Raw genomic sequence first — 12872 nt, 5'->3', positions numbered from 1 at the left:
TCAGACTACCTAACTGCATATGAGACACAGAATGGGAGTAGGCATTTCTCCAAAGATCATGTGAGTGGCCAGTAAGCACACGTGAAGGTGAAAAGACCGCTGGTGGTTGTGGAAACACCCACTCGATGGCTAGAGCCATCCCCCAGCACCAGCCACAGGGACCTGCCCTGCCTCCTGGAACCTCAAGCGTCCACCACGGGGTGAGGGTGTGGAGGACCTCAGGGCCCCTCACTGTGCCAGGGGGACATGGGATGGTGCCACGACAGGCAGCCACACCCCAGGCACTGATCCGAGAATGGACCTAACCGCAGGAGCTAAACCCATCCAACCCAAGGTCACCAGGTGGCAAGGGGGATGCACAGTGTGAAGGGCACAGGGGTCCTTGTGCCAACGTGCACTCCATTCCCAGTCAGTGTCCTGGTGTGACACCTGCTGGTCTCACAAGAGGTCAGCACTGGGGAAACTGGGAGGACACAGGGACCACTGTCCCTTCTCATAAGCACAAAGAACCCGAGTGTCTGCCACGAAGGCCGGTGGTCCCAAGTGGTGGATGGGACATCCCTGAAGTCCTCCTGAACCAGCTCTGCATGTGGCACTCATCCAGGACAGTGCTCCACTGTGGCAGGCCCTCCTGCCCCCATCTTGCCTAGGCCACCTTGGCTGTCCCCCACAACCTGGTGAGGGACGGCCACCAGCCTGTGCAAACAAGGGTCCAATGGCTCCCCATCCACCCCCAGGCCTGCGAGGTTTCAAGAGATGAACTAGCTCTTCCTGAGACCCTCTGGAGGCTTGTGGCACCGCTGGGATGGGGACCTGGGGTTGAGGGGCCCTTCCCCCTGGCTGCCTTTGCACTCTTCTGAGCTGCTGGGGACAAATGGCAGTGCCCAGTAGTCACTCTTGTCTATTCTGCCAATGAAATCTCTGGCAAGGGACCAGGAGGGAAGGAGACTGTTCTTTCCAGTGTCTAGTGGGACTACTGCCGGGCCAGGACAGGAGGCTTAGGGCACTTAGGGCACACGACACCAGGACCCCTGGCTGGGATGAGACGGCAGTGAGGGGACTCCAACCCTGCTGTAACAGATGAGTACACTCGCCTTCTGCTCCAGAACCAGTGCCTCCTGGTCAGCTTGGGTCTCTGGCTTCCCCCCACTCACTCGAGACCATGCACAAGAGAACTTCTAGGACAACTGTGCTAGGTACCAAACCATGATGAGAGCCCCAAGCCATGTGCTCATGTGCTCAAACCCCAATGGGCCTGCCCCAGGAAGGTCCTCACGGCTCCAAAGCTGGAACACTAGGACCACATCTGCACACAGTGTGAGCAGGAGGCAGGTGGCTGTGTGTGCATGTACAGGACAAGGGCCCCCGTGGAATCAGAATCTAGGACAGACGGACCGCCTGGAAAGCAGGGTGGACGGTGATGATGGTGACAAAGGCCGAGATGCCTTCTGGTGTTGAAAACTGAAATTCTAGGTTTATTGCCCACAAGAGGCAAGAGCTGCCAGCCAGCACTCCTCTCTGGGCAAGCCCCACAGGGACATGTGTCCATGAGTGGCCATGGCCAGGCCTCTGGGGGAACCTGGCCCCACCCTGGGGAAACGCAGTTCACGGCTCAGGACAGGTCACTTGGCTAGCTCCTCCGCCACTGCTTTTCTTATCTTGTCCTTCAGGTAGGCACCTTTCTGCCACTCAGACTTGAGTTCCAGCCACTCGTAGTACGGGACCTGTGGGGAGGGTGTGGGGACCCCTGCTCTGTCTGCTGTTCTGCGCCCACACCCCAGGTCTCCCAAGCCCACGGAGCTGTGGCACCACGTTCAGGGAAGAGACCCTGGTTTCCGCAGGGCTCAGAGCTACAGGAGCCTGACCTCTAGGCCTGGGATCCAAGAGCCTGTGGCATCTGAGAGCAACTTTTTAATTTTTAAACATTGTTAAAAACAAAACCAAAAAACCACCCTGAGATGCGTGACAAAACTGTCACGTGGCCTCTAAGGCCACTCCTGTGTCCTGTGGCCCGTATAGGACAGTCTGCTCTCCGATGGGAGCAGCGAGAAGGAGCGCAATGTCCTGGGCAGCACCCAGCTCTAGCACTGGCTGACGTGGACGTGCAGACCTGGTGCACAAGGCCTGGAGTGGGTAACAGAAGCCACGGCCTTGGGGAAAATAGGATCTTTGAAGCTGCCCGTTCTCCTGCGTGAAGGGGGAACCCTCATAGGGACAGCCTCAGGAGCTGGGGGGCCATGTGGTCACTGCCTGCCCAACAGTACTCACATCCACCACCAGGAAGCCAGCGGCCAGCACATGGCGCCGGGCCAGCACGAAGCGCCCCAGCAAGTCTCGGCTCCGGCTGCTGTAGTTGGGGTACTCCCAGCGTAGGAAGGCCAGCCTGGTGGGGGAGAGGCGCATGGCTTCAGCTTCAGGGGCTCCTGGGCCCTTGGGGAGAGTGGGGAGCCCAGAAAAGCTGCAGGCCTGCCTACCTCTTGGCTCCAGGAGGCAACGGCTGGCTCCCGGAGGGTGGGGCAAGATGGGGGGCCACGAAGTCCCTCGGGGGCAGGAACTGGCTATCTGGGTCCAACACTACCTCAGCGTCTAGGGATGGGTGTGGGGCACATGTTGGGGACTGTCCTCGGGGGAGCAGGGGGCAGAACTAGGAGCAGTCCCGCGGCCGCAGTGGTGGGAGTATGGGGAAGGCCTCACCCAGGACCCAGCCGTACTGCGTGGGCACCATGAAGCTGCCCCTGCTCCCCAGCAGCCCCCTCAGTGTGTCCTGCAGCTCCTTCTGCAAAGGGGTCACCTTCCTGTCTAAGGCTGAGAGCCTGGGGACCACAGCAGAGGCTGGCAGGAGGGGGCCCGTGTACTCGGGATGCTCCAGCTGGGCGGTAGCATTGATGTGCAGCAGCTTCTGGAAGGTGCTCTGATGCTTTGGGGACCCGCCCCCTGAGGAAGAGGACAAGAGAAGAGCGGGTGAACCGAGGACCAGCACGCTCTGCCTCCATGCTGCACCATGAAATACGTGTCATCACAGGCAGAAGAGGGTCTGTGGGCCACCCTCGGGGAGGGGGCGGGGAAGCAGTGAGCGCCAGGTGGGCTTGGGATGCCCCCTCTCCCCTGCCCAGCCCGGCTGGAGGTGCTGGACACATGCAGGACCAGGCAGCCACCCAGCTGGAGCTACAGCAGGGAGGGCTCCGCATCCCTCAGGGAAAGAGGGGATGCCACACACCACTCACCTAGGAACTGGGTATGCAGCTCAGGGCACAGCACGGCCCGCAGCTCTGCCTCTTGCACCTGCTGCAGCACGCACAGAGCCCACACCACGTCCACCTGCAGGGCTGGGGGCAGGCCCGACAGCATTGAGCCCAGCTTCTCACGGACCTGGGTGAGGACAGGGCGAGGTGGACGGATGGGGGCCTCCCTCAGCGGCAGCACACATCCCAGGGCCAGCCATGCTCAGGGCTCCCGAAGGACTTGGCTGCACCAAGGCCCAAAGCAGCTCTGGGGAGTGAGCCTGCAGTTGCTCTGCTCAGACTTGGCACATCCCCTTGTAGAAAGCTCCAGAAACCCTCGTCACCCAGGAGCAACCTGGGCAGCACGACCTTCAGCTAGACTTTCCCACTGCCCCTCCCACTGATAAGGGACCGCAGCCAGCCGACCTAGGGTTGAGGCCGGTAGACACACAGGCAGTCTCACCCCTGCGCAGGGGTACTCTGCAGTGACCTGCACACCTGTGTCTGCTGGGAAGTCTCACAGCATCAGCAGGGAGTTGAGGGAGCACCAGGGAGACCCAGCCCTGACCACGTGGTGACTGAACAGGCTGATGGTCCTTGAGCTGCAGCTGCTCTGGGCCACACAGTGCACATGTGAGGATTTCAGGTCTTAGATCCCAGACAACGCATGTCCCGTGTGGCTCCAGCTGGCTCCCCTGGCCCTCTTGGCACCCCCATGGCCCCCATGCTGGGCCTTCCTTTCTGCCTCTATACCTAGGGCTCCCATGCACAAGTCCAGTCTGGAGCTCCCCCCGGGGGTCCGGCAGGCACAGGAAGAGGATGGGGGAGCAGGGGTACACAGACTGTACCAAGCAGAAGAACTGGTCCTCTCGTTCCGGGTGGAAGTTCAGATGCGCAAAGGCCAGGAGCATGTTGCACAGGTGTAGCCCGGTGATAGTCTGGGCTCTGTCTAGGATGTGCTAGACCGGCCACACAGCAGAGGGAAGCGTAAGACACAATGGGCCCTCCCACAGGGCTCCCAGCCACCTAGGTCATCTAGACCTTCCCCCAGAGGTGGAGACTCTAGAAATGCTACAGCCAGTCTGCATGGCCTCAAGTGGTTGCACGCAAACATGAGCATCTTTCCTTGCTGCTTCAGGAGCAGAGAGCAAATTAGGAGCTTCGCTGTCCACAACAGTCCCTGCTACAGTCACCTGAGGCCAGAGACCACCCTCACCCATGTCATCTGCACCACCTGAGATGGCTCCTCCCCCAATCACCCTCGGATGAGGGTGGGACCTCCCTCCCTGACCCCCCCCTTGCAGCCTGGCAGTGTGTCTGGCCCGCTGCGCCTCCCTGATAGAAGACGCAGGGCGCTGCCCAGCTCACCTGGACGAAGGCCTCAAACAGGGGCCCATTGACCCACTTGAGGAGGGCGAAGGACTTGGTGCAGCGGGCCACCTCACTGGATGTCAGGCTGGGAGCACGGGGCAGCAGGTCAGATGCAAGGCGCTGGAACACCTGGGTCTGCTGGAAGCCGAGTTTGCCTTCGGGACACAGTGACCCCAGGGTTCACCCAGTGAGGGTCAGCGGGCTGCCTGGGAGCCACCCAGCCACCCCTGTATGGCCTCAAGATCTGGGAGGTTGGTGTCTGTGATCAGATTTATCCCTGAGGCCCAGTGCGGGGAATCAGGGCCCATGGGTCACAGTGTTGCTGTGGCAGCCTTTTGGACCAGTGCCGGCCACAGGATAGGCAGGCATCGAATTTGACATAGCTGCGGCCAGAGTGCCCCTTCGCCCACTGCTCCTGGTGGGAAGGGCTCACCATAGGCGTAAGCCAGGTCCAGGAGGATGCCTTTCGTCAGGGGGAAGGGCTTCTGGACCAGGTGGTAAGAGATGGCCCGCAGCAAGGGCACTGACCGCCGATTCTGAGTGGCTAGCGTCACCAGCACCTTCCGCAGTTCATCGGGGCCAAACTGCTCCACCAGCTCTAGGCACTGTCAATCACAGCCGGCAGGGGTCAGCTCGACGGCCGAGGCCAGGGGTCCCATGTAGTGTAGCCCCTGTGGGACAGCGACTGGACCTGAGCTCAGTAACCCCAGGCCCCAGCTGGGTGGGGCCTGCCTTTGCTCTCAGCTAGGGACCCCCCCACTGGGTTCCAGGGTGCCCTGTCTGCAGCCAAACTTATCCCCAGGTCCCAGTGCAGAGGACCCAGGGCCCATGAGCTGCAGGGCTTGCTGTGGCAGCCATCTGGGCCAGCACCCACTATGACGGGAATGGGAGCTGAATTTGACTTGACTGCAAGGTGGGGGAGGCATCACCACCAAGCACTAGCCTGGAGCTGACCACCTGATGGCCCCGGTTAGGTGCACAAGGTGATTGTGGAGGAAGATGAGGCACGGTTCGGGCCCCGTGCTCTCCCCACCAGGAGTGGCAAGCAGCTGCCCAGGGCTCCTGCCCCAGTACCTTATCTTCCAGGCGGTTCATCAGTGGCTCCGAGAGGTGCCCTATCTTGGCCATCATGGACACTACCATGCGGCAATCCTCGATTTCTGCCCATCGCCGCTCCAGGTGCACAAGCAGCTCAGCCAGCAGCTCCTGGGAGTCCCGCTCCTGCATGTAGGTGGCACTGGACTCCGCCAGGAAGACCAGGTGCCTGTACTTAAGCCTGCGCAGGCGCCAGCGGACCTCCTGCTCCACTGACTGCAGCTCCTTGCAGGCCCCGGGGAGCGCCAGTGCATAGAGGCTCCGGAGCAGCCTCACGAGGATCCCGTGCCACACAGAGGTTATCTGGGTTGGAAGGACACAAAAAGTCACACGCAAGACTCCACCTGACTTATGTCAGGGGTTTGGACTAGAAGCTGCCTGCCCAGCACAGCCCACCCACTGCTTTGGGGTGGGGGAGGGGGCTTATGGCAGCTGTCTGGGTCACCTTCAAACAAGAAGGTTGCATGAGAAGCAAAATTCTCGAGTTTCTCCAATGCAAATTCCACAGAGGAGGCCGGTTACACAGACTCGGCCACAGCTCTGCATGGCGGGCACATCTGGTGAGTGCCCATCTCCCACATGCAGGCCTGAACCCAGGCAAGCCATTGCGTCCAGGACTGGGAGGCGAGCCTGCAGGAGCCCGCTCGTTCCTTTGCTTGTGGTGACCTTATTGCTCCCTGGCTGTTACAGACACACTGACTTTCCTATAGCACACAACTGCCCCACTGAGTCTGAAAAGCCCAAATTCTAAGCCCCTTTTCCCCAACGGAGCGGTCCCACAGTTGTGGGAAACAGTGTTTCTCATGGATGTTGATGAGAGTAACGCCGGCATCCAGCACAGCATGTCCAGGCACGGGGGACCCCCCTGCCCCACCCAGTCCGTGCTCCTCAGGGCGTGAAGCTATGCAGAGAGGCCCTTGAATGTGTGGGCAAAAGGAGGCCTGGGTCCAACGCAGTCCTGGCCATCCTAACCCAGGCGTCTGGGACGAGGGGCTGGTTGTTCACCGGCTGCCACCGTGGCCATGTCAGGCACCAACACCAGGGGAGCTTCACACCCCCCTCCAGTTTCCTTAAAGCCCCACCAACTACAGCAGTGCCATGCTGGCACCTCCCTCCCTCCTCCTTGGTACCTGTTTCTGACAAGAGGACCCTGCCGTTCCCAGCAGGGTGTGTTTCCAGGCCTCAGAGATGCATGGGGCCCCTCCAGCCCAGCCCCTTGCAGAGGCAGTATATGGCAGGGGGCCCACAGGAGAGCCAGGACACAGGCACTTGGTGGGGAGGGCTGTCTGGAGCACTGAGCCTCTAATGCTGCCCCTTCTTGTGAAGCTGCTCCCTTCAAATGTGAGCTGGAACCACACCTGGTGCTGAGTGCAAACAGGGGAGCCAGTGTGCGAAGGGCTGTGGAGGCTGACAAGTCTGGAATCTGAGTCTGTTTCAGGAAACCTGGTGCCTGTGTCTGTGCGTCTCCTGGATAGCAGGGGAACTTTTAAAAAGAAGCTTAAATCTCCAAACTCGTTATAACTTGTTCTTGGTTAATCCTGGCTCATCAATTTGTCATCTTGTTCACATCCACCTCCAAATACTTGCTTCCTTAGTGTGTACACTAAGGAACTCGATAAATAGGTACTCGATAAATAACTGTCAGGACCACACCCTCACCACCAGAAGGGCTCAGGATGAGATCATGAGCAGCAGCACTGGTGTCAATCATCTTCTGTCACTGACTCCAGTGTGCGCGCACACGTTTCACTGAGACGAAGCTCCCAGACGTGATACTTCCCCTAACACACACGTTCTAACATTTCCTCCCTTGGCCTAGTTAGCCTATCTCATAAAAAACAGTCAGCCACACCCCCTGCTTTTCGGTGGAAGCCTGGAAACCCCGCCCTTGAACTGTGAATCTCCTTTCCCTTTTGCTCAGCAAGGGACAGAAGCATAGACTTGGGGAGGGAATGTGGGCAGACAAGGCCAGAGCAGGGGTTCGACCTCCTGCCTGTGGTGTGGACCCCACCCTGGCAAAAGAGTCAACTGGAGTTCTGCTTCCTCCCCTGCAGGTGCTACTCAGGCCCTCCCCCTGCCCTGTTCCCTCAGTGTAAGGGTCTGACCAGCTGGATGACGGCTGTACCCAGCCCGGTGGCCTGGTGCCCTCCGTCCAATACCCTATATCCCTTCCAGCCATGGGAGCATGCCCACTGTTAGCCAGACAGACCCTGGACGGGAGCTACACAAGTCAGGACTGCCTCGCCAGGGAAGGGCGTTTGCTGCTTGGGAAAAAACAGCTTATATTGGGCAGCTCTGATGGCCCAGTGGTTTGGCGCTGCCTTCGGCCAGGGGTGTGATTCTGGAGACCTGGGATCGAGACCCATGTCCAGTTCCCTGCATGGAGCCTACTTCTCCGTCTGCCTGTGTCTCCCCCGCGCCCCCATGTCCCTCATGAACAAATAAATAAAATCTTAAAAACAACAACAACAACAACACAGCCTATATTCATTCACCTAAGACGTCTGCACAAAGGACTAACAGGAAAATGACACATAAAAGTATTTGTACTCTATGAAATGAAAAACTAGGGGCACCTGGGTGGCTCAGTGGTTGAGCGTCTGCCTTTGGCTCAGAGTGTGACCCCAGGGTCCTGGGATCAAGTCCTGCATCGGGCTCCTGCATGTAGCCTGCTTCTTCCTCTGCCTGTGTCTCTGCCTCTTTCTGTATCTCTCACGAATAAACAAATACAATTTTTAAACAAAAAACACATAAAAAAAAAAACACCCCAAAATGAAAACCTAGAAGATGTGGAGGACTTAGCTGGCGGGGCGGCGGAGCTCCTGGCTGTACCTGGAAACTGACCGGCTGCTCTGGACTCTAGGGCCACCTTTTCCTGCTCGTTGAACCCTCAGAGTACATTCTAGAAACCCACCTGGCTATTGACCAGCTGAAGCAGCTGCTGGAAGTGGGCATCCTGCAGAAGCAATGCCTTCTTCTCTTCTGGCTCGTTGGCCAGCAGGCGAGAGAGGTGGATGAGGATGAGGGCTGCATGGTTCTCGTGCAAGCAGTGACCACCACGAAAGAGCTCCAGCAGCTCCTCAGGCCGAGTAGCCTTCTCGATGAGCTGGTCCATGTCTTGGTGCTCTGAGTTGGCGGCGAATGCCCGTTCCTTCTCCACAAGCCCTGATAAGGGACCTGGGAAGTGGGAACTGGGCGAGGTAGCTGAGGACGTCAGAACCCTGGGGGCGACCCTGCTAAGTCGGAGTCCACAGCCCGGAGCCAGGGCAGGGGCCTCGAGCATGGCCCCCCTCAGGAGGCAGGTGCATCGCTTCACCAGGCGAGCTGCCATCTTGGCCTGGGGGGCAGGCAGCTGAGACTCCTAGCCGGCAGTTCCACAGCCCTGAAGAGACAAAGGAGAGGAAGGGGTGAGGCGGCCACAGCTGCGGACTCCCAGACACGAGAGCAAGACACACGGACCGCGGCTCAGCCCCTCTCCAGAGAGGCCGCAGCCTTTGCTTTCTGCCGACACTGCACACCGGTTTTCCTGAAGAACCACCTTTAGGCTTTTGGTTCCGCGCAGGTGACCGAGGCCCAGAACTCATCCGCATTCGAGCCTGGGCTGCGGAGAGTCCGCGCACTGTGCTTGGCATCACCGGAGGGGGTGCCCGGGTCAGCGGTTCAACAGTGACCCCGCGGCCCAGCCCGAAGCCGGGGCTCCAGGCGAGCAGCAGGCTCCCAAGGGAGGGGAAGGGGTCCCCATCACCCCGCCCCCTCCCCTCCCGCCCCCTCCGACATTACCCCGCCCCTCCCGGCCCCCGGGAACCCTCCTCCCCTCCCACCTTTCCCCCCGCGACCCGCGGCCTCGCCCTCTTCCCCGGCCTATCACAAACCCCGCGGACGGGGCCGCGCATGCCACGGGCAGCTCGCACAGGCCCCGACGGCCTCCTCCCGCCACGGCGGCGCGCTCCAGCTCCGGACGTCCGGAGCTCCCTCGGCTCCCTCCGCGCCAGACGCCCGTCCTAACCGCAGAAGAGCGGACGCTGGGAGACGCGGGGTATCGGCGTACTCGCGCCCCGAGGCTCGGCCTCCGGGTACAAACCGAATACCTGCACCCGCGCCCGCGGGATGGCGGCGGACGAGGGCGTGCGCACGGACCGGCCTCCCCTCGCCCCGGGACTCTCAACTCCCCCGCGTCCCCCCGCGCCTTTGGGGGCCTTACAACCGCCGCCCAGCCGCCCCCTCCGCGCCATCAGACCTACACCGCGGCCGACGGCACCGCCGCTGACCTCCATGTGCCCCCGCAGCGTCCTAGGGCCACGCCGCTCGGCGCGCTCTTACGTCACTCGGAGCGCCGCCGGAAGCGAGCCGCGCCGCGGTCCGCCGGTCCGGAAGTCACTGGAGCTCCTTTCCGGCCGGGAGCCATCTTTGCTGAGGGCACGCAGCCGGCAGCCACTGGCTGCCCCTTTCTGGCCAGATGCCATCTTTGCTGAGGGCACAAGCTGGTTGATGGGAAGAAGCAGAGTGGGAGACGGGGGCGGGGCGGCCCTGGTGCGCGGGGAGACGGACGGGGATCCGGACCCGCGGCTGGAGGCCGAGCGCTGTCGGCGCTGTGCGGGGCGGCTGCGCTGCCGACGTCGTGCGTGCGTCCGGCGGGGGCTCTGTTGTCTCTAGAACGGAGGAGTCGAATGCGCGGGCTTTGGTGACGATTCCGTGTGGCTTCACCGACCCTAACGAGTGTGCCCTTTGGTGGGGGATGTCGATGGCAGGGGGAGGGCTGGCATGTGCGTTGGGACGAGATGTAGGTCTTACCAGGCTTCTCACTCGGTGTTGCTGCGAACCTAAGGTCGCTCTAGACCATGGAGGCCATTAAAAAGTAACGAGCAGCAACACACACACGGGGATACGTCTCAGAAGTAAAGTCAACGCTTACACCTCCACGGGGAATGGCGGTTGCCCACGTAAAAACCAAAGAATTTTTTTAAAAAAGATTTTATTTGGGAGAAGGCACGCACACACAGGTGGGGGAGAGGGAGGCAGAGGGAGAAACAGACCCCCACTGAGCGGGGAGCCCAACCCAGGGCTCTATCCCAGGCCCCTGAGAGCCTGGCTTGAGCCGAAGGCAGACGCTTCACCTTTGCCAGCTGAGCCACCCAGGTGCCCCTAAAAACCGCTCACAGAATTTTAAGATTTTATTTATTTGAGAACACAAGTGAGAGCGAGCCTACATGGGGGTGGGGGGTGGGGAGAGGCAGACAGAGAAGGAGAAGCAGGCTCCCCACTAATGGGCCCGATCCCACGACCCCAGCATCATGATCTGAGCTGAAGGCAGATGCTTAGCTGCCTCAGCCACCCAGGCGCCCCTGAAAACTGGCCCAAGAATTTGAATAGATGTCTCCAAAGAATTTACATAAATGTCTGATGAGCACATGAAAGGAGCTCGGTGCCACCAGTCATCAGGAAAATGCCAACCAAAGCCACCGCGAGGTGCCCCTTTGCACTCACTCAGTGTGGCTGTGGTTGAAACAACCAGCACAGACCCCAGAAGATGAAGAGAGTTGGTGAGGGCGCGGGGAGCTTGGGAGGCTAAGGCTTCGCAGTCGGCCGTGACCCGGGCTGGCTTTTTTGGAAGACGTGGCGGATTCACGGAACAGTCGCTGTGGGACTCGAGCACACCTAAGAACACGGGAAACGTGTCTGTGCCAACACCTGCACACAGGTGTTTGCAGAGGTGTTACCTGAAAAAGCCCCAAACTAGATGTGTGCCAGCAATGGTGGGCGAGCGAGCGCACAATGTGGCGTGTCCCAAGTGGGATACTAGCCAGTACGCTCGGTGACCGTGCCCTCCCCGCGTGATTTCACCCGGGTGCCTCGTCCTGGAGGCGCAGAGGTGCACACGGAAGGAGACGGTGGTTCCTGGGCTGGGATCGTGGGGATGGGGCCGCTTTGGGTGCTGGAAGTGTTCTGGGATTGGAGCGCTTGTCCCTGAGACCACGAAGAGCCACCGGGGTCTGCAGTGGGGCAGCGGCCACGTACTCTGGGAGCTCTGTGGCCCAGCTAGTGCGTCAGAGGCCGGTGGGCCCAAGAAAGGGCCTCGCCTGCTGTTGGGCCCTGTTCAGGGCGCCTGCCATTGCCGTCTGTTTAGTTCTTTACTCTGGGGCTGGCGAGATGCCGAGGCGTTTCCAGAGCCGCCAACGTTTTGGGAGCCTGGGCATGGGGAGCCCAGGGCCTCAGGTTTGAGCCCGCAGACCTCTCCTGGGCCCTGGTTCTGATGCTCTTGCAGCTGGAGATTGCAAGGGTGGCTCGTCTGGGGCCCTTCTGGCCGTGACCAGGAGCGGGAGGTGGCCCACTCAGGGCCCCGTGGGGTCCCTCAAAGCCTCTCCTACTTCCCAGAGTCAGGAGCTCATGCTTCCAGCAAACGTGACCCAGCAGGCGCATCTCCACCCAGAGGGCCTCCCACCTCGCCATCACCGCCGCTGCTGCCAGGGAGCGGTGTCCAGGCCTAGGGGCTACATCTGGGGCCCCCACGGTCACTCAGGTCTGCGCAGATGGCCCTGTGCTCTGAGCCGACGGGGGCAGGAGTCTTGTTGGGATGGGAAGCATCAGGCTCCACTTGGTGCCTTGGGGGAAAGATCTGATTTGCCAGGTGCTCAGTGTTCTGAGCGCTGGGCTTGGAACCCCCTCTGCTTTCAGAGGACCCAGCTGGGCGTGGGGAGGATGGGGTGCTTTGTCCCTGCTTCCCCCTCCAGGTCCCGCTGTGAGCCCCTTGGCTCCCCCTCCGTGCCCCCACACCACCCTGGTCCCTGTGCCCCTCCCAGCGAGGCTAGCCTGCAGCTCCCTTGCCCCCTGATGATGGGGGGCCTGATGGTGACCTGAGGGCAGAGTGGCCTTGGTCGGGGGGGTGGCCCTAGCTCGGTGCCCTCTGACAGCAGAACGCTGCGGAAGGACCGCCTGCCGCCCTGGAGGTGAAGAGCACCAGTCTGGCAGGAAGACTGGGTGAGGGGCTGGTCTCCCTTGGGTGGCAGGGAGGGGGCGGGGGGATGCTGGGGAGATCTCAGCCCGTCCTGTCCCACGTGCCTGCGACAGATGGAATGACAGGCCCAGAGCAGCTTGCAGGCCTGCCAGGGACTCTTCCTGCTGCAATCTGGAGCAGATGAGCTGGCGATGACAGTGTGACAGCGATGACAGTGTGACAGCGGGGTGGCG

General features: G+C 60.9%; 1 protein-coding gene and 2 non-coding genes across 6 annotated transcripts; all 3 read right to left on the bottom strand.

The window, feature by feature from the left end:
- Positions 1-1449: 1449 nt before the first annotated feature.
- TBRG4 (transforming growth factor beta regulator 4) lies at positions 1450-10014 on the bottom strand. Of its 4 annotated transcripts, none has more exons than XM_041752774.1 (11): positions 9929-10014; positions 8602-9069; positions 5667-5990; positions 5026-5197; positions 4590-4747; positions 4070-4180; positions 3225-3369; positions 2695-2934; positions 2475-2586; positions 2269-2383; positions 1450-1724 (listed from the first exon to the last, which is right to left on the bottom strand). In XM_041752774.1, the coding sequence occupies exons 2-11, from the start codon at positions 9016-9018 to the stop codon at positions 1623-1625; spliced, it is 1896 nt and encodes a 631-aa protein (XP_041608708.1). In that variant the 5' UTR covers positions 9019-9069; positions 9929-10014; the 3' UTR covers positions 1450-1622. The 4 variants fall into 4 exon arrangements, with proteins under 4 accessions (XP_041608708.1, XP_041608709.1, XP_041608710.1 ...); XM_041752775.1 differs by having other exon boundaries at positions 9925-9999; XM_041752776.1 differs by having other exon boundaries at positions 9956-9983.
- On the bottom strand, positions 4846-4980 carry LOC121490279. Its single transcript, XR_005987599.1, has one exon. It is a non-coding gene; the product is annotated as a small nucleolar RNA SNORA5 (small nucleolar RNA).
- LOC121490278 lies at positions 5367-5503 on the bottom strand. Its single transcript, XR_005987598.1, has one exon. It is a non-coding gene; the product is annotated as a small nucleolar RNA SNORA5 (small nucleolar RNA).
- Positions 10015-12872: the final 2858 nt, after the last annotated feature.

The sequence above is a fragment of the Vulpes lagopus genome, chromosome 4, assembly GCF_018345385.1.
Source record: "Vulpes lagopus strain Blue_001 chromosome 4, ASM1834538v1, whole genome shotgun sequence".
Taxonomy (NCBI): domain Eukaryota; kingdom Metazoa; phylum Chordata; class Mammalia; order Carnivora; family Canidae; genus Vulpes; species Vulpes lagopus.
The sequence above is the reverse complement of the archived record's forward strand: the minus strand, read 5'-3'. Positions and strand labels throughout refer to the sequence as shown.